This window comes from Gallinula chloropus, assembly GCF_964237585.1.
Source record: "Gallinula chloropus genome assembly, chromosome: 2".
Classification (NCBI taxonomy): Eukaryota; Metazoa; Chordata; class Aves; order Gruiformes; family Rallidae; genus Gallinula; species Gallinula chloropus.
Window position 1 is genome coordinate 66,197,549 of NC_140086.1, and position 20,374 is coordinate 66,217,922.

At 44.9% G+C, this 20,374-nt stretch overlaps 2 protein-coding genes across 2 annotated transcripts in view; one reads left to right on the forward strand and one right to left on the reverse strand.

Moving 5' to 3' along the window:
• Nucleotides 1-5,277: 5,277 nt before the first annotated feature.
• ABITRAM (actin binding transcription modulator) lies at nucleotides 5,278-11,877 on the forward strand (the record flags this gene model as incomplete). Its single annotated transcript, XM_084260266.1, has 7 exons — nucleotides 5,278-5,332; nucleotides 5,405-5,456; nucleotides 8,044-8,173; nucleotides 8,984-9,060; nucleotides 9,132-9,201; nucleotides 9,287-9,446; nucleotides 11,228-11,877. 6 exons carry the CDS (start codon nucleotides 5,278-5,280, stop codon nucleotides 9,413-9,415), a joined length of 513 nt encoding a protein of 170 aa, XP_084116392.1. The 3' UTR covers nucleotides 9,416-9,446; nucleotides 11,228-11,877.
• CTNNAL1 (catenin alpha like 1) overlaps nucleotides 10,452-20,374 on the reverse strand; it is a gene marked incomplete at its 5' end in the record, with an annotated part of 59,876 nt that continues 49,953 nt past the window's right edge. Inside the window, 8 exons of the mRNA XM_084260265.1 lie at nucleotides 10,452-10,852; nucleotides 10,968-11,051; nucleotides 13,754-13,873; nucleotides 14,012-14,068; nucleotides 14,914-14,962; nucleotides 15,674-15,828; nucleotides 15,927-15,977; nucleotides 18,545-18,582. Of these exons, the coding sequence (XP_084116391.1) occupies nucleotides 10,691-10,852; nucleotides 10,968-11,051; nucleotides 13,754-13,873; nucleotides 14,012-14,068; nucleotides 14,914-14,962; nucleotides 15,674-15,828; nucleotides 15,927-15,977; nucleotides 18,545-18,582 (716 nt within the window). The 3' untranslated portion in view covers nucleotides 10,452-10,690. The remainder of the gene's footprint in view (nucleotides 10,853-10,967; nucleotides 11,052-13,753; nucleotides 13,874-14,011; nucleotides 14,069-14,913; nucleotides 14,963-15,673; nucleotides 15,829-15,926; nucleotides 15,978-18,544; nucleotides 18,583-20,374) is intronic.

The following is a 20,374-nucleotide window of genomic DNA, read 5'->3' on the forward strand; positions in this document are numbered from 1 at the left end:
GCATGGTGAAAGTGCCAAATCTCTTACAGGAGTTGTGCCTGAGGGGCTAGGGGGTGTTTTTTTTTAGTAAATTTATTTACTGTAGGTAATTATCTATAATGTGGATTTTTTTTTTACTTCAACGGTTTTGTTTAAAGCAATAAAACGACAGTGGTTTTTATTTTACTACAATCAAAATCAGCGGGTACAACGCACAGTGAGTGGTGTAAAACAAGAGAAAGACATCTAGTGGGTGTAGGATGTGTTTATATCAGTAGAAACTTGTCTCTTCTGCGTCCACCTAGTTTACATGGAGTGGCAGATGAACCTACTCCGTCTTTTTTGAGGTGGGTCTTAAGAGCTTGTAGATTTTTGTCTTGTTCCAGTTGGTTTCTACTCAAAACTGATTGTTATTTTGAAATCCCATTTTAAGTGCTTGCACCAAATATTTTACCCGTTTCATCGTTTCTGATGTGAGTTCCACTTCACTGACAGCAGCAAAAATAACAGCTGTTAGAGCTAGAGCCATGCTTTTACAGTGTGATATATGTGAACTCCATCAAAGAGACTTTAAAAGTAGTGCTGCTGACTCCCCTCTTAGGCTGCCTGAAACGGCAACGGTATGTCTGCTTGATACCAAGGGGGAGGAGTGCTACGGGCTGAGACAAACAGTTGTTTACTACTACTGCTTTCCTAAGTGCTGGTTTACTTGGGGAAGTGAGCAGAGTAGGAGAGCTGACTACTTCCAGTTCGGTGTGGTTGCACACCATAAAGGTACGCTTGCAGAACGGTTACATTCTTTGCAACAGCTAAAGCTGAGGAATCCAAAACACTGGCATTTCTTTGACATCATGCACAGGGAAGCAGCTTGTAGGGGTGATCACAAGTGAATATGTAAGTTTTACCTATATGTTTTACTTACATGTAATATTTTAACCACCCTTTAGAGTAACAGAAGGAAGAAGGGTGAAAAAGGCAATGGCAAGATAATTGCAGGAAAGGTGAACAGTGGAGAACTTGCAACTACTGTAAGTGGCTATCTTTAAAAGTCCCAGAAATAAACCAGTTAGAACGTCTCTCTGATTCAGCTTTTTCACTACTCCAAATCATTACCTAAATAAAAAGCTTGAACAAAGAGAAAGGGTTTGATAGTACCATGTCTGACAGGTTCAGACAGTCTGGCCTGTGTTGGTCTGTTACAAAATGAAAGCCAGAACTGCTGTGTCACCTCAGAAATGGGTGTTTAGAGTGAACAGGGAGGTTTGTGTTTTGGGGTTCTTTTCCAGTTAAGAAATGGGGCTTGCAAGAGTTTCTGCAGCTTGCGGAGTATCTGTTTTTCCTCTTCCTTCAGTCTTTCTTTAGGTTAACTGAGATTTGACCTTCTCCCCACAGTGATGAAATCCTGTTCCTTGGCTCCTTTGAAGTCAGAGGCTAGAGAAAGGTGTACTTCCTTCAGCTCTGCTAACGCTTCCTGCGCTGGGGTCTTACCAGCTCCCCCAGATCTGTGTGTGTATAAACCTGTCTCTATGCTTGGGCAACAGTTGTTTGGAGACAGCAATGGCCTGTTCTTGGGAGCACTTTGTCTTCTCCCTGACTTATCTTTCATCAGTGGAAGCTGCTCTGGTGCTGGGCTTGCATCTCTAGCAAGAACACTGTCGAAATATCGGTAGGTACGTTCCTTCCCTTCGTCAGGCACTTTACATTTTGTGTTTCTTTTACTCTGTTACATTTTGTGTTTTGTTTACTCTGTCACATTCTGATTAAGCCTCTGGCCTTTTGCTAGCAGCACACCTCTGAACAAAGGGCAGAGATGTTGTCTGCCAGCGGAGTTCTTCAGCTTGGGGTGCAGAAGAGTCCTGTCACGGTACAAGAGCCATCTGCTGTGTCTTCAGTAGCATCTCCTTGATCATCCATCCCATGCTCTTGTTTCCTAATGTTCCTAAGCTTGAGTTGGTAGTAGCTGTATGGTGAAAAATCGATACATATCTATATGTAGATATATTTAGACACCTTGCCTCTGTATCTTCCAAGCTTTTAAACTTAGTTCCTTTGAAATCTCTCTTAACAGTAACTTCTATTTGTTTTTTCAAATTATCCAAATTCTTATGGCACTTCTGCCCTTAGTCTAGTGCTGTGACTGTTTCCTGACTTTATTGTCACTAAATCCCAGCTGCTGATGTTCATCTTCTCTTTAATTGAATACCAGAATTCTGGACTCACTGGAAGCTTAAGTTGCCAGTGTGTGCATGTTGCTGCTTTCTTTAGGAGAAAAATCCCCACCTCCACATAGACACACACACACAACCTGTCAAAACCAACTTTTTCATGCCTTGACTACTGAATTTTTCCCATTCTGATGTCCCATCTTGGCAGTTTCACCTCCTTTCATATCTCAAAATGCAGCTGTTTTTTCTCTGGAAGTCACTTCCTACTGTCCCTCCGCTGCAGTTGAACATGCCAACTTTTGGTGTGGGTCTGACTTGACTCTGTCCAGTTTAAATGAGGCTTGCCTTTGCTGGGGGTAATGGTGTTGGTCACCCCTGGAGCTGAGGTGCCTCAGTTTGTGTTCCTGCATTGCTCCTCAGAACCAAGGTCCAAAAAAACTTCAGTGTGGCTTCACACCCCCCTGCCCCTTCACTCCAAACCTAATTACAGTTCTCTTCTGCTGAGGAGCAACCTTGTTGCATCCTAGTGAGTTTTGTCAGGCTTAGGCACTGTGCTTGGCAGCAGTCTGCTAAGCTGTTTTGAACTTGGTGGGCTTTAGCCCATCTCTCTTGGACCTTCTGGTCCCCACCCTCAGCCCTTATAGGAATCTGGTGGTCTCCATCTCTTTGGTCATGAGGAATTTCAGGCTTGGATGGGACCCACCTCAGTTGTCTTTAAATTTGCTGGTGGTTTCTTTTGGCCTGCAACCTTCAGAGAGTCATAGAATCGTTAAGGTTGGAAAAGACCTTCAAGATCTAGTCCAACTGTTCGCTTAGCACCTATATTAAGTAATCTTCACAGCTGCTGGTTCAGCTGGGCTTCTCTTAGCTCTGCAATTTAGTCATTGATCTTTAAAAATCCACATAGGTAAATCTTCAAGTTTCAGTCAGTTCTTATCTGTTTTTTGATGTAATCAACTGACATAATATCTGCATATCAAGACACGCTGCTGGTGTGACAAAGTGAAATATGAATTGCCTTTAGAGCCTGTGGGCAGGAATGGCTCAGTAAGCCAGCCAAAAGCATATTCCCCCCTGTTGGGGCTCTTAAGTCTTTACTGGAGCAAAGCCTGAGCCGGCAGCTGTCCTAACTATGCAGTGCGGGGACAATAGAGTGAAATCTCCTGTGGGTTTGTACCAGCAAGATGACAACAGGCTGTGGGGGTTTGGTTTGGGTTATTTTTGTTCGGTTTTGTTTTTGTATCTCAGCCTTATAAAGTAGAACCCGCATCTGTTGTGGTGTACTTGCAGTGAAGGTACTCCTGGTTTGGCAGACTTGATGGGGCAGAGCCTCTGAGCAGCCCTTTATTTTCCTGCATATATTTTTTTGCAGTGGTTATAACATGCCTGGCTGTTCCAGCTGATAAATGGAAGCGTGTCTGTGTTGTGTGTCTCTACCTTAATTATGGTACAGACCTTGATTTTCTGTTACACCTGCCTTATTTAGTGCCTGCACAGGTAAAACAGAACCAGCAAGCAATGCTGGAATTGCAGTTATTTTAATGGTTTTTCTAATGGCTTTGGCCCATACTTGTACAGAAGAGGTTTGGTGTGAAGTTACTGTGTGGGTTGGAGTCCAAAGGAAGGTGTGGAAGTTCTCACCAACCTGGCCCCTGGTGCCTCTGCTCCTTTGTGGCCCAATGGGTGGTGGGAAAACGGCTGAATTGTGTTTGTTTACAGAACAGCCAAGCCTAAAATGTAATTCACAGTGGAATTTCTTCTGTGGAGAACCTGGGTTGGTCTGTTTGCCACAAGTGAGTAACGTGTTTTCATGAAATGTATTTTTATTTAAAAGACTCTTTTTGTGTGTGTGCCTGTAAGGATCGCTGTTACCTAATGCTGTGTTGCTGTGTGTTAGAGAAAATAAACCACTGAACCAAACATTGGGTTTTGAATGTGTTCCTCACAGGTGTGGGTTTGGCCCGTTACACCTTTCATGCGCTTTCTCAGACAGGGAAATTGAGAATTGAGTTCCCGTATGCTTACAGCTGCCCTCACGGCCCGGTCACAAGTGGTGTTCCCCAAGGGGGTGGTATTGCATATTCAGTATCTGTATTGATGATTGGGATGAGGGAATTGAGTGCACCCTTGGTAAGTTTGCAGATGACACCAAGTTGGGGAGAAGTGTTGATCTGCTGGAGGGACCTGGACAGGTTGGCAGAGGCCAGTGGGATGAAGTTCAACACCCCAGGCAATGCTACAGGCTTGGGGCAGTGTGGCTGAAAAGCTATACAGAGGAAAAAGAGCTGGGGGTGTTGGTTGACACTTGCCTGAACATGAGCCAGCAGTGTGCCCAGGTGGCCAAGAAGGCCAACAGCATCCTGGCTTGTGTCAGGAAGAACTTAGCCTGCAGAACCAGTGATGTGATTTTCCCCTGTTACTCGGCTCTGGTGAGGCTGCACCTTGAATACTGTGTTCAGTTCTGGGCCCATCACTCCAAGAAAGACATTGAGGCCCTGGAGTGTGTCCTGAGAAGGGCATCCAGGCTGGTGAGGGGGCTGGAACACAAGTGGCCCAAGGAGAGGCTGAGTGAGCTGGGACTGTTTAGCCTGGAGGAGGCTGAGGGGACACATTGCTGCCCTCTACAACTACCTGAAAGGAGGTTATTATAAGCTGGGGGTCAGCCTCTTCTAGCAGATGAGTAGTGATAGGACAAGGGGGAATGGCTGCAAGTTGTGCCAGGGGCGGTTCAGGTCAGAAATTAGGGGAAATTGCTTCTCAGAAGGAGCGGTCAGGCATTGGAACGGGTTGCCCAGGTGGAGTCACTGTCCCTTGGGGTGTTCAAAGAAGGTTGGATGAGGTACTTCAGGACATGTGTTGGTAATACAGGTGGGGGGGACGGGACACGACACGTTTGGACTGGATGATCTGGGAGATCTTTTCCAACCCTAATGATTCCCTGACCGCTTCCCCGCGCACTCGGACCGAGCCGGGCCCGGGCGTGGCAGCAGTGACGCGGTAGCGGGACGGAGCTCTGGCCGCCTCCCCCCCGGCACAGCCGGGCCGCGGCTGCGGGCTCGCCCGCTCGTCATCAGGGCGCGCCTGTGAGCGGAGCGGAGCTGAGGCGGGCGGCATGGCGGCGGAGGCGGGCGGCATGGCGGCGGCGGCGGGCGGCGCGGAGCGGTACTTCACGCGTTGGTACAAGCCAGGTACCGCCGGGCCGGGGCCGGGGCCGGTTCGGCAGCGGCGGGGCGGTGCCTGATGTTTGTGCCCTGTTGCAGACGTGAAGGGGCGGCCGTGCGAGGACTTCTGCGTGCTCCAGCACTCCAACAGGTGAGTGCCGCGCCTGGGGAGGGGGGCGCGGGAGGGGTGCTCGAGGGGCCGCCTCCCCCCTCTGCCGCTGGCAGGTGCTGGCGGTCAGCCCGGACCGGCCGGCGTCTGGCTCTGAGGGAGCCTCCGCGTCCGCCCACCGCCGTGACCCATGCGGCCGGCGCACCGAGGGGCCGCGGCCCAGCAGCCTCCACCCCGCCCGCCGCCCCTTTCCCTGGCGCTTGAACGGCCCTTGCTGCGGCTCCCTCGCAGCTGGATGCGGCGCCCCCCGGCACCGCTCCTGCAGAAGCGCCTGGAGCGGGGCGAGCGGGACGGACCGGCCCAGACGGGATTTCTCTGGGGGAGTGACACATCCGAGACCCCCTTGTCCCTCAGTAATTACCGCTCCAGGAACAATAACGGAGCCAAAACTCTTCCCCCTCGTGTGCTGGGCAGCGGGTTTTAAAAAGCTCCTTTAGTGAGTGCGGTGCTGCCCCCTGTCCCAGCACCCTCCCCTGATGAAAGGGCCCTTTGCAGCACCGCCCGCAGTAGAAGGGCAACACTTGATAGCACGTTTCCGCAGTGAGGTTTAGAGGCAGCCTGCCGAGCCTGCTTTCTGGGGAACGAGCTAGCTCAGTCTGAACAGGCATACAGACCTTTCTACATACAGCTTAATTGGTTTTAATTGTACTTTTGTGTGCTACAGACAGCGAATGCAAGATAGGAAATAAACTGCTGTGTGTTTGTAGTTTGGTGTAGCTGCACACCCAGTCATCTGGACTAAATATGACCCTGTACCCCACCCCAGCTCCTGCCCAGCCGCTGCAGCCTGCCTGCAGGGTCGGGTGGCTTGGTGGCAGCTTAGCTAAACTTGAAAAAAATTGGCAGTGCCAGTTTCTTAGGTTTGGAAGGAAGATGAAGAGTTGTTTGTTGTGGCCAAGGGGTTGCCCGCTCCTGATAAGAATTTGGGGTAAGAGGAAGGCAGTGTTGGTGCAGGGCAGAACCATCGCCTCTTTCCAACTGGGGCACCTCCAGCTGCTTCATGGAGTTCATTTTCTCCTTCTAACCTGAGTCCCTCTGGGAGCGACAGGTATGACAGTAGCAGCAAGAAAGAACACCCTCGCATTTGCCCTGAATACGTAGTTATTAGTCTTGGTTGTCTAATATAAAAACCTTTCTATTGACAACAGTTTAAGTCCAGTTGACATGGGGGGAAGGAATAAAAATAAAAAACTAGTTCAAATGACTGTAACAATTACTTTGCTATTTTGAATTCTGGTATCAAGGCCCTTGGTTTCTGCAGCAGCTTGGCCAGGTGCTCAGTGTTGTGTCAGTACTGTGTGGGGGACTGTAGTATTTCTAAAGCAGCGCTGAATTCTCTGTCGCTTGGCTTTGTTTTACCAGGTCTCAGCTCCGATAGGTACATGTCAGCCCCAAATCCCCTTCCCCCTAGAAAGAGCCTAGGCTGGGGAGGAAGCTCTGAGCTGCTGGGGCTTGCGGAAAGCATTCCCCGGAATCGGGCTCCCTCTTGCGGGGAGCTGTGCAGCAAGAGCCTGCGGCAGTGCAGGGGGACGGACGCAGCACCCGCAGGGAAAGCTGGTTCAGAGACGTCGTGTCCTCTCCAGTTACCCTTCTGTTAGTCCGGCCCTCACTCTAGGTTTTAAAGGCTTCTTGCACAGAAAGATAGCTTTGTCTCTGCTCATTTATTAGCCAGGTCTGGGCTTGCCATGTTTGTGTATTAAGCCTGGATCTAAACTAGGGCTGAAGATAGGCCTGGTCTCCCTAGTGGGCTTGGCTCAAGCTTGCCAGTCCTGTGATGAGAGACAAAGTGCAAGCAGCAGGTTAACTGCTGATCACGGAAGGATTCATCTCTGTAGCTGTTTACCACCCAGGGCCTTCGGCTGGTCCACAAAGCGTGGCCTTGGGTCGCGTTTTCTTACAACAGCACCCCGTGCTTCACTGGATCCTCTGAAGGGAGGGTCTGCTTCAGCTGTCGGAAGACAAACAAGCTGAGTGTGCTCACATGGGGCACAATAACAGCTAAGGGAGCTCTAAGCTTATTTAAAAGCCTGTTGAATGAAGAAGGGTATTGCTTTTGATGGGCCAGTCTAGTATCTCCAAACAAAACCCCTGGGGGTTTCTTTAGGTCAGAATACAATTTTCACTTGAAAGATGAGTCCAATTTGATCCTGTATCTGACAGTGTTCTAAGTTGGAAACTAAAATTTGTCTCTAATGAGGAGCCAACACTTGGCCTCTGTTGTCCTTCATTAGCTGAGGTAAATCATGTTCTGGGTTGCCTTACTTGGCCCCTCGCTGTCACCCAGACCCATCTGCTCGTGATTTCTCCCTGGGCTCTATAGTAGGTGCCCATTCCGTGACTCACACTGAGCTGTCAGCCCAGCTGGCAGACCATGCTCTCAGAAGGGAAGTAAAGAACAGCTTTTACATCACCAGCAGTCCTAAGAGCATCTTTAGACTAGGAGCCCAAATGCAGCAGCGTTGGTTCTAAATCCTTCCAGCAGAGGCAGAGAAGGTCGCGGAGTTGCTGGGAGCAGCGAGAGCATGGCTGCTCACAGCTACAGTGGTAAGAATTACATCTCTCCTTGCAGAATCTGTGTGATCACCTTGGCAGAAGCCCATCCTCTTCTTCAAAATGGGAAAACCATTACAAGCATTAATTACCAGATCAGTGCCAACTGTAGCAGACTCCAGAATAAGGTCTCTGGGAAGTCAAAAAGGGTGCGTATGGCTTTGTGATACGTTCTCATTTTCATCTCAGTGCCTGAGACACACACCCCCTCTCCCTCTGTCTCTCTCTCTGTCTCTTCTGGGAGAGAAACTCAGCAGGTTGTCTGTGTTTTATTTTGCACCACCCCCTCCACAGCCAAAGAACTTGGGATGTTTCTCTGACTGTCCCAGCCGGGCTCTTGCAGTGCTCCCACAGCAGCGGTGGTTTCCAGTGTTGCTCAGACCAAGGCTTACAGTTGCTTTTAGTCAGCTTTCTCATAGTAGCTAGAGGGACTTAAACATGTATTCATAGATCAAAATTTGTCTCCACCAAGCTGCCCAGGGTTTGGAGACCACTGGTTTTGTCAAACTGCCCTGGGTTGCAGATGCACTAGTTCTGTGTGTTCCATGGGTGGGATGGGGTGTGTTCAAATACAGTGATCTGACCTGGTCACAGTTAACTGTGGTGTTCTGTCTCCTCTCCACTGATTTTTATGTGCTCAAACTGCAAGGCTGTTATTCTACAAGAAATTTAACTAGGCCTAAATTTGGAAGCTCTTACAAGCTTCTAATCTGTTTGCACACAGAACCATGTTCCTATCGTATCTCTGGCTGTAGGGAAGCACAGCTACATCACTTGCAAGCACCTGCTACTATCATGCTGCCTTGCTTTGCTGTGAAGCTCACAAACATTTTGAGTTTCTGATGTCAGTGCTTCTAAAAGCCCTGTGTAATCAGAAGTGTGTAATCAGCTGTGCATATATATATACATATATATAATATATATGGGGTCATTTGTTTAATTTTTTTCCCCAACTGCAGGGAGCTCAGTTTTTAACAGAGCTTGCCCCTCTGTGCAGGATAACTTCATCAGATGGAGAGGAATACACCATTTATAGGTAAGGTTCTTCCCTTTTTCTTCTTACTGTGACATGCCCCACGCTTGTACCAAAGCTGAACACTTCTGCAGTTGCATACGAGGGCGCCTGATAGAAGTGAATGAAAACATTCTCAGCAATCCAGCAATTCTGCAAGAAAAAGTAAGAAACTTCTTCGCCTTTTCTTTTTTTTTTTTTTAATTTTCTAACTTTTATTCCACTACTAAACTTCAGTCTTGCCTTTTAGCCATCGACCGAGGGATACATCGCGGTGGTTCTGCCCAAGTTTGAAGAAAGCAAGAGTATCACTCAAGGGCTCCTGACACAGAAGGAGTACGACGAAGTTTTGTTGAAACGTCGTAATTCTTCATTGTGAAGTTCATTCTCCAGGTCTCATCTGCACCCAGGTACCATCTGTAGTTGATACTAAGCCAGCTCCCACTTCTGTGTGCACTGCAGCCGTCAGGGTATGGAAGGGTGCAGTGCCAGCTGGTGCAAGTGCAACCTCAAACACTTGTTCTGTACAAGAGCCCAACGGTTCAAATGGTTTGTATATTACAATTTACTTTCTCTCTTCTCTCAGCTCTAGCACTATAGGTTTTTAAAAGAGGCACAGAATGGTATGTGGGAGAGTATTTGTGCTCCAAAGGCAGCTTTGCTTCTGCTCAGTGCAAGCACAGCACGTGATTTAGCTACCACTTAACTTAGTGAAGCTAACAGAATTCAGAGTTTGACAGGGGTGAATTGCAAATAAAGATGTAGTGGATGCCTGCATACAAAGAGCAGAACAACCTGAAAATACATATTTTGCACCAGGTTACATTTTCAGAGCATCCTGAAGTCAAATAAAGCCCTTTATACAGAAGTTTGTTATAACTGGTATGTGTTTTCTTAAGTTTTAAATGGTGTGACGTAAAGTCTCCCTAATACTTGAGTGGCTCTACACATAATTCAGGTTCTGCTCAGTAAGTTTTAATGAAAGAGGAAAAAAAAAAAGGAAGCAACAGCTGCCATCTACAAAATACCAACAGTGAAAGGGAAAAGGTTTGAATCAGGAGTCATAATCGCTTAGAAATACACTTTTGAGAATAGGAATCGTGTCAGCAAGATTAGAATTCGGTGGCACAGCTACTGAAAGAGGGGGTTTCTTCCTAGAACTACTTCACTGCAGGTGTAACTTGTAACTAAGGAAGCATTTCAGTGCTATGGGCCGCAGCCCTTCAGGCTGTATTCCTGATTCTGCCTTCTCAAAATAACCTGAATAGACATCGACTGAAACAGGCCAGAGATGAATGTACAGACTTGAACAGTAGTGTTACACGTAGCGTGTGTGGCACAAGGGTGTTGATACAGAACGTCTATTAGCAGCATCTTTGGGTTGAGACATCCATTAAGACATTCGTTAAGCATTAATTACAAAGCCGGTATCGGCAGCGAGCACAGGAAAGGCTTTCTCACATTATAAAAATACATAACGACTAGACAAGTTGGCATTGTAACTGCTAAGTAATGGGACATCTATTAGATGTGACAGAGGCCAACGGTTTTAATTCAGATTAACCTGGTCTGACTTTCCACAAACGAAAGCAGTATCGAGGACTCAGCAAGTGTTATATTCAGACGGGAGTTTCTGCATTTCTAAGTGCTGTAATTACTGGCTCTCTAAAAAGGTCATGTTTGTTACATGATTTTCTAAAGACTTGATGCCCAACTCCTCAGCTCTCCTTTCAGCACTGTGCGCATTTGTACCAGTCCATACTCTGCCTTCCCTCCACGGCGGAGCGGGTTTGAGGCAGCCGTTTCCTCCTTTGTTCTGTATTTAAAAAAAGAAAAGATAAAGGATTTCTTAAAACGGAACCAAAACCCCCAAAGAAAAAAAAGCCCTCCCCAAAAACCTCTGAAGTACTACAGATTAACCCAGTACTCACCTTTCTCAGCAACTTGTAGCAAAGTGGAAGAAGCTGGCCTAACAGGGTCATCACATTCCTTGTTTTCAGGATGCATGCATCAACCTAAATGAGGCAATTAGAGTAGAACAAGACCGCTGATTACTTTTGTTAGGGAATTGTTTAATGCATGAGATGTTAATCTGTTTCCAGTTTGAATAGGTAATATTTTTCTTTCATAAATGCTTTCTAATCAAAAGGTTTTGCCTAGCTGCTTTTTTTTTTTTAATTCCTCTATACAGGATGTGTAAAGGAACAGCATCCTTTCTGATAACCTGAGACTTGAGCTAGGAAGCTGAAGGGAACGGCACCCATCCCAGGACAAGGAACTAATAATAATAAACACTATTAGTGGCTTGGAAAGGACCTTTTATCATCAAAGAATGACTCATCGCAATTCTTTGTAGTTTTCCTTTTGGTTTATGTCCTGGCAGCATGATTTGTCCTGGTTTTGGCTAGGATGGAGTTATTTCTTTTCTAGAAGCCAGTGGAATGCCCTGTGTGGGAGTCAGGATGACAGCAGTGCTGATAACACCCAGATGTTTCTAGTTGTTGCCAAGCAATCAAGGACTTTTCAGTTGTTCCTGTTGCCCGCTAAGGAGAAGGGGCACAGACACAGCCAGGACAGGTGACCTGAACTGGCCAAAGGGGGTATTCCATGCCAATTATGTCATGCTCAGCATAAAAGTGGGGTTGATGGGGGGAGGAGCAGGCAGCTCCAGGACACATGGTTATGGGGGGGAGGGCTGGTTTTGGGACGGCTCTGAGCTGCACAGCCTGAGTTGTGCAGCTCAGTGAGAAACTGCATTGTGTATCACCAGTTTCATGTATTTTGCTATAAAGTCCTGGCATTGTATCTATTTTTCTGATATCCCAGTAAACTATCCTTATCCCAACCCACGAGGTTTTGGTTCCTTGGGTTTTCTTCTTCCCTTTCCCCTTCCTCCCTCAAGTCCTGCCTTCCCCCTCTCCCTCTTGAAGAACAAACAGGTACATGGTGCTTGGCTCTCAAGACTGGGCAAAACCACGACAGTGATTTAGAGCACCGTGCACCCTACACTCTAGTGAGCCAAACCTGAAAGCATCTCAGTGTATGCTGACACTTGGCGCAGATCGCAACCCCGAGCCCTCCAGAACCACTGATTTGATAGGCTCTTGTCACTACAGCAACACATCACTGTATAAAGAAGCTGGAGTTCCTGTTTAGTTTGACTAGAGAGGGTAAAACAAACCAAGAGGTACCCTCGAGGTGCTCAGTTTGGCTTTGGGCATGGTCCCTGCTGTAAAACTGAACCTTCATTTCCATGGCTCGCTGGAAACCCAACACACAAGGGCACGGATCTGGCCATGCTCACACTCATCACATGGCTCCTTGGGATAGCTGAAGTTCTTCAAGAAGCCTGACCTCTATTCCTCATGGAGGTTTGCAGATCTGCCTATCCTGGTAACAGTGCTGAAACATTTATGTCAGCTTGTACATGTATTTACTGACATACAGATAATACCTGAATATGCTCTGGGCAGTCTGGGGTAGGATATACTGAGCAGCACCCAGGTACATCAGCAGTAGGGGCTTCGGAATTTGTTACGTTTATGTTAAGCATCAAAGAACAGAATAACAATAATAATTACAGCAGTGGAAATACAAGTTGCCTTCATTAATATTTTGATCACTGAAGTCCTTTTTTAGTGAGGTATGCTTAATTACAGTTCTGATGTCTCTGAATGAGGTTCTAGTGGATTACAGTGTTGTTATATACAGCATTACTCTGTCTCATATTATTCAGCTGAGAATTCTGTTGCAGCATGATAGAATTCCAGTACCTCTGTCTGGTGGGTAAGTTGAGGGAGATGTTGACAGAAGTTCCTTGAAAAAAGATCTTGGCAACAGAAAACATTATTAAGTAGTGGAAAGCCTGTGGACACCTTGACAACTTTTTTTTTTCTTTAAGAGCAGTGATTGTCTCAGGAAACATATTGTAAACTCCTTGACCAACAGTGAAATCCAAAATCCAAACGATAATTTCAGTATTTCCAGTAATAGGAAAGATTAAAAAAATTACAGTTTAAGAACCGTTAAAGTAAGTGAAGCTGATAAGGTAGGGAACTGTTCCTTAAAACACCAATACCAATGTTATCTTGGCCATCCGTGCTTCCTAATGGAAACATTCATATAAACCTGTGGAACAATACTCCCAACCTATCCACCACCAGGCTTCCATGTATGCTGGCTGCCAGGGTAACATACTTTGCCTCTGGCATAACCCTCAACCGTGAATTAAGAGGTCAGGATAAACTTCAGGAAGCCCTCCTCTGCTGGGGGTGGGTGGTGGGAGATGTCTAGAACACAGCAGCATGCCTGCTGAAGATGGTCCCTTCTGGACACAGGACAGTGCAGTAAATGGGTTACAGTTACCAGTGGGGGATGTCCCAACACACAAAATATTTTCAGCAAGAGGAGCAGTTCTTGCTGTTCTTCCTCTATAAATAAGCTTCTCCAAACAAGTTAAGAGCTAAAACGTAGTTGAAGTAAATTCCTCTTCTGTGTAAGAAACAGCAACAACAACATATTGCATAGCAGAAAAATACTCGCACAACCACATAAAATTTTGTACTTGGTAATTTTTACGGTCTTCTGCCAATCCAAGTACTTCAACTGTCATGAACTGTTTCATATTTTACCAGGACCATAAATTAGGAAGTTACTGTATTTCAAAACAAGTTAGATAGATACTACTTTCAGGAATACATACAACTTTTCACCTTACCTTGCTAAATGTAGCACTTTTACCCTGAACAGAAGCTTTAGCTGTTATCTGAAGCTGCTTGCACATAGAGATCAGTTTTTCAGCCTCCAACAGAAGCAAAGGCTTGTCATCATCATGTACCTGAAACATGTTTCAGGAAGACAAAACCATTCTGTGTTAAAAGACTGATACAAAGTTAATGGAGAAGGTACAACCGGCTTTAAAGCAGTTATCATTAGTGTCATTAGCTGAATGGCCGTTACAGAGGTCATACATCACCTGATGAGAAAAGGCATGAAGAGCTGAAGCAAGCTTTGTGCCCTCTGTAGCAAAAATCTGAAAAGGGGAGAAAGCAACAACATGAACCACAAGGAAAGATGAGGCTCTTCTTCATAGATCCACAGACTAATTTTGGTTGGAAGGGACCTCAAAGACCATCTAGTTCCAACCCCCTGCCATGGGCAGGGACACCCTCCCCTAGACTAGGTTGCCCAAAGCCCCATCCAACCTGGCCTTGAACACTGCCAGGGAGGGGGCAGCCACAGCTTCTCTGAGCAGCCTGTGCCAGGGTCTCACCACCCTCACAGGGAAGAATTTCTTCCTTGTGTCTAATCTGCATCTACCCTCTTTTAGCTTAAACCCATTACCTGTTGTTCTGTGACTCCCTGCCCTTGGAAACAGCCCCTCTCCAACTAGGCCCTTACAGGTACTGGAAGGCCACTCTAAGGTCTCACTGGGGCCTTATCTTCTCTAGGCCAAACAAGCCCAACTCTCAGTCTTTTCTTTATGGTTTTAATAAATAGTGTGCTATAAAGTAAGCAGGAAATATCTGTGGTAGTTGTATACATTTATAGGCAGTTTGAAGTGATTTATGAAATAACAAGGTACAGACTTGAGCTACGTGATGCAATGAATACTTCTAACACACTGTGCTCTAATTAATGCCAGTTTGCCATCCCTACTCCTAACTGGAGCCTGTCAGTTCCAGGAATGCTGTCTCAGGCTGCTACAGGAGCACTGAATGCTACCTTTCTGGAAGCATATACCAGAGCTACCCTGCTTATAAACAACAGGTGCCAAGTCAGAGTACACTGTACTGATGTGTAAGAACTCAAGAGCTGAGTTTCCAGTTTGTGTTTCGCTCAGAGTTCCTAATTCCTATTTTGTTAAACAAGCATTACCTCTGCCTGATGAAATAAATCTTGAGTAGTTTTCAGAAGTCCTTCTCCTCTGTGGGAAATAATGAAAACAGAATATATGCTGCGTCCAGGCTGCAGGTTATTTTGCCAGCTACTTGCACAACTTCTGGCGTATCTCTCTCTCACACCCATTCATGCCACTGAACTACAAAATGTCAGTCTTACAAAAACATACTATGCACAACAGTAACTACTACAGGAACTGCATTTCAAAGTGTTACATAAACACCTCCGTGACTACAGCACTATTGGGAAATTAGCAAATGGTTCCATTACCAACTGGACAAGGACAGAAATCCATGTCTCCAGCAAAGCAAGTATTACTGGACAACTAGGTAAGAAAAGTGTCAACTTGTATTAAAAATGTCCTAAATTCTTCAAATAAGAAAGCTATCATTGCATGGGCAAGTTTCAGAAGAATACCTTTCACTACAGTAAAGATCAGTGATTCTAATCTACAGTTATATACCTCTGCTTTAATTCCCTTAACTTTAAAAGTGCTTATGAATGTGCTTTTTAAAATGTTTTCCATACATATTTAAATGTCTGTTCTGCAACAAAACATGTCTAGCACTAGTTTTATTATTAATCAGCTTAGAAATTTACAAGAATTGATAGAAGCATCAGTCTTTTCTGAATGGGTCCCAATTAGTATACTCTGAAAATTAAAATGATCTTATTTCTTACATGCACTGTTAATGCCCTTCTTCCCATCAGAACAGGCTGCAGGCAGTGGAGTTACCTGGTAAATAAATACATGGAGTAGGCCATGCTTGACATGCCTTGTCCATGTTGTACGATCTCGTTGTCCTGATCTTCCCATTTCTCTGTCTCAGAATCCACACTGGATGTGAGCAGATGCAATTCTAACCCAAGTTTTGCAATTTTTGCCTGTTCCTGTAAACAGTAACCGTGGTTAAGGCACTTAAATACATTCTTCAGACAAAAGGGGAAAAAAAAAGAAAAGTTTTTTTACTAAATCCATGGCATCTTACCTCCGTATCGAGTTTGACCGGCTTTAATGCTTTCAGGTTTGCATTATGCTTCTGTTTCAAACAAAAAATAGTATTTTTTAAATAAAAGGAATTAGTAATAATCTTGCTAACAAATTGTAAGAGGTGGCTGTATACTCAGAGGTAGAGTTTGCAGGAGAGTTCCAGAGGTTCAGACAAACTTCTTAGTAAAAGCCTGGGAGAACTTGTTCTGATCTGGCTGTCTTCACGAAACGGCATGTCCAAGCAGGGTCTTGTGCCTACAGATACCCTAAAGTTTCAAAGGAAAGGTGTCTTCTACAGATCTCACCCTTCACTTCCTCACCTAGTACTATTGCTTCCCCTTACCCTCTAAATACTCAGGATGAAATAAACAGTCTTAATTAGGTGCTACTGCTCTGATTTTTCCATCAAAGATGATGTTGATCTGCCAGGGGCTTGGAAGCTGACCGAGCTAATAGCAAGCTGATCCAAAATACCAGTCTGGCTGCAAGCCAAGTATTGGCTCAGGGTAACCAATCATCAGTGGTACTGGTGAGCAGGACACCTGACAAGGTAGAGCTTGCCTGCAGCATCACACACACCCGTGTGTTCCCAGTCAAGCTGCGTGTAGAGAGCAGCAGCTCCTGGGTGCTGTCACTGTGCAAGGACAGCAAAAACTAACAGCCCACATTCAGGAACTGTACCGGAGCGAGGGGGAACAGGAAGAACAAAGTTTGGGCTGTAACTTGAAGAGGTGTGAGCTGCTGGAGGAGGTTGATGGTAGCAGGGCAGGACTAAGAACCTCCTCAGAGAATATGAAAAGAGCTGCTATTCCTTAGTGAGACTACTTGGGCAAATTGACCTCAACAATGCCTGCGGGGTAGGGGTGGGGGAAAGCTTTTCTATCCACAAATAACTAAAATTCAGAATGTCTGTCAGATTGGTGTTTTTCTCCATTCTGGTAGAACGGTCACACTATTCAAATGGGAGAACTGGTAAAGATCAGGCAAGTGGCTGCTCTGCTTTTAAAAGAGAATTTGACACCTAATGCTCCAGAGAACAATGTACCTGTGCAGTCAGCAGATGCATGAATCAGCATTACTGCTCTGCCCTCAACTGTGGTATGGTCTAGGACTCATTACCAACAAACAGCACAGTACCAACTCATCAGAGGTAACAACATCTGTAATCTAATCAACAGGAAGAGTGTGACTTCTGCGCAGGGACAGCGTGGGCATCAGCCAGGCACAGCAGACCTCTGTGCTGGCTACAGGGATAGAAGAGGCAGTACCAAGAGTCACAGCACCGAGAAGGGTGGCAGTTCCAAAGGTTAGTGCCTCAGTAAGGCAAAGAAATGACTCTTGTAGAAACTCTGTTGTCTTATGGACGTAATCGAGGTTTTCTGTCTACTTCCAAGCTGTCTATTAATCATACCTCCCCCAAATCTATGGATCTTGCAAAATTGAAAAGGCAGCAGCAACCTCTCAAGCAACAAAGCAGAACTTTTTAAACCTCAACAACAAAGTTGTTACTGAAAGTATTTCTAAAAGGCATAAGAATCAACAAGTGGGAATCTGACTTCAAACATCTCTTCTTTAAATTTTGGATGAAGTCACGAAGTTAGGCAGCTCAGTCAAACCAGTGAGGCTCAAAACCCCCTATCAAAAGTCACTGAACCAATCTATTCTCCAGCCTCAGTATTTAGTTCCATAACTGTGAAAATCCACCCATGCTCAGCCAGCCTCGCATTATATTCTATTTAAAGCTGCAGATTGGAGTTAGAAGGTACAACCTTCCCTCTTTGCCTTTTCATTAAGAGCCAGAACTAACACTTTGTGTTTGAAAGAGCTGGAGAACAGGAGACATGGAGACAGGGGATCATTTCACATCTAAATTCCTCTGTATGACAGGTTGTAGGAAAGAAATTGAGGAGAGACAAACAAGCTACAGCTCACTGTACCTTGTGAGAGCATTCTTCCCCTCCTTATTACCCATCAACAGGTTCGGTATATAGGAAGTGGATCAAATGACTGATTACATGACAGTAACAAGATTTAGGAGGTTTCCTAATGCACAGATGCTCTCAGAAACAATGTAATGTCCATTATAATCAGCTAAGGATATTGATTACCTCAAAACTGAAGCCTGGACGTGTGATGTAGCTTTTTTCTCTACATTAAAAACATTTCAGATCAAAGAAGAAAACCAGAACCCATCGGGCAACAATGTTTAAAAAAACATATCTATATCTATCTATCTATCTATCTATCTATCTATCTATCTATCTATCTATCTCATTTATATATATATATATATATATATATAAGATTACCAAGACTTATTTTCAGTGTGTTGCAGCATTTTCTTACTGTTCTAATAGCAACAATACATTTTTTTATTACATAGCATGGCAAAAAACATAGTTGAAGTGTTAGGTAAGTAGTTACTCTAGTTACTCTAGTTTTAAGTATGTTTGTTATTTATTTAATAACTTGCCATCAATGTTTTACTGTCAGCTATCCAGTCAGGATGCATGTTACCAAGACACTGCTACATCCTCATCAAGGTGTAACACGAAAAGAAGTCAATGAATGAAGAGCAGATCTAACATAAACACAACAATCCCCAAAGCAACTTACCCCTGGTCTGGGCAGCGACAGGTAGACACGCTTCTCTCCTATGAAGAACACACATATTTACACGAAAATTTGTATGCAGACTTTAATCAGTGGGACCACATGCCTGACTTCAGCCTTCCTGCAGCTGCAGTACCATAAAAGCAAGTTACTCACCGAATACTGCGGAGCACTGCCTCTCCACCTCATGCCTCCAGAGAGAGAGACAAGCCAGGAGCTCTGCATTGCTCAGATCTGGCTCTCAGCAAGGGGAGTTAAAAACCCTCCTCTGAACAGTTTCCCTCAGTCAGAACTTGCTCCCTTGCATGCAATCCACAAGCAAGTAAAGAAACTCCCTCCTGAGTGAGGAGCTACTGCTACATGATGCTCTCGTTTTGTTGCAGCATAAGAACATAGTGGTAGTTCCTTGTAAGGCTTTTCTCAGCATGGGATGGATGATGTAGAACTTGCCCATGCCACTAGATAGAAATAACCTAGGCAGTTTTTCCTAAGTAATTCCAATTAAATCACAATACTGTACATTTCTTGTGTGCACTGTACAATAGAAAGAAAAATGTTTGATAGCATTTTACACAGGACTCATATCTCCTGGAGCCTCAGATATTCCACGTCTGAGCAAAACAAATGGAGACAAAAAGTTTACCTGAGGGTTACCTAAAAGTGGTTAAGAAAAGTTTATCAGCAAGAGGAAATAGTACCTGAGCTAACAGCCTAGGTCCAGTTATCACAAGACTTAACTATCTCTGAAGACTTATCTTTATTGCATGGATTCAGGAAAGGAAAGTCTGCTATATAAAATTAAAATAAATAAAAAGCATAAAAGCTAGTGAAAACCAGATTTTACCTGAAGAAATAAAACAAAGGGCTACTATAATGGATATTTGTACTGGGTCTGCATAGGAATGATCTGTCTTGACAGACAAAGGACAAGCAACAAAACCCCCTACAGTTGCTATTTCCTCATCTTCTAACAACTCCTAGAGAAATTCCATTCAGAGTCCTCAGAAGACAGTTCTCCTGTGGATTCCTGAGTTTTTGAAAGCCTGCTCCTTATCTCCTGACACCACAGAAAGATCCTGAGTTCCATGTCTATGCATCTGACTCCTAGAAAACAGATTTCACTACGCTGACAAGCATCCCTCAACTCTCTTGCCAAGTATGAAAAATTGAATTCTTCTTTCCTAAGATCACTCCTTCCTCCCCACCCCAGTTTTGCAAGAGATAAAACACACTATCAAGCTGCCTAACTGCTTTTTTTTTTCAGAACATTAATTGCCCAAACATGCATCCAAGCAAGGTTTCTCACTAAAGACTGGTATGAGAAGTGATTTACAACATCCTACATATCAAAACATCAGCTAAAGGGCATGTAAGAAAGCATGTAAAACCTAACAAGAACAAAAGCTAACTTCTAATTTTAAAATGCTGCTGCATAAAAGATCTCTGTGGTGATACCTAAAAATCTGATGTACCATGGTAAAAAAAAAAAAACCCAGACACAGAAAGCTTTGTTTGACATAACAAATGGAGTACAAATACACCCTCAGGTAACATATTACTTGCACAGACAAGGTGGGCATTCAGAACTATGGGAACTAAGTGGAAAAAGGGGGTGAACAGCTCTTCAGGCAATTCCCATCATTCAGCTTGGCAAGCTTCAGTTCCTCACCATATTCAGAAAGAGGAAGGATCTCACTATTTATTTATTGGGACATTTAAAAACAAGCAGCAAACAAACAAACAAACCACTACAAAACCCAAACACATACCCCCCCTCCCCACCACCAAAACATCTCATGGGACCCACAGATACCAGACCTTTCAAAAGCACAG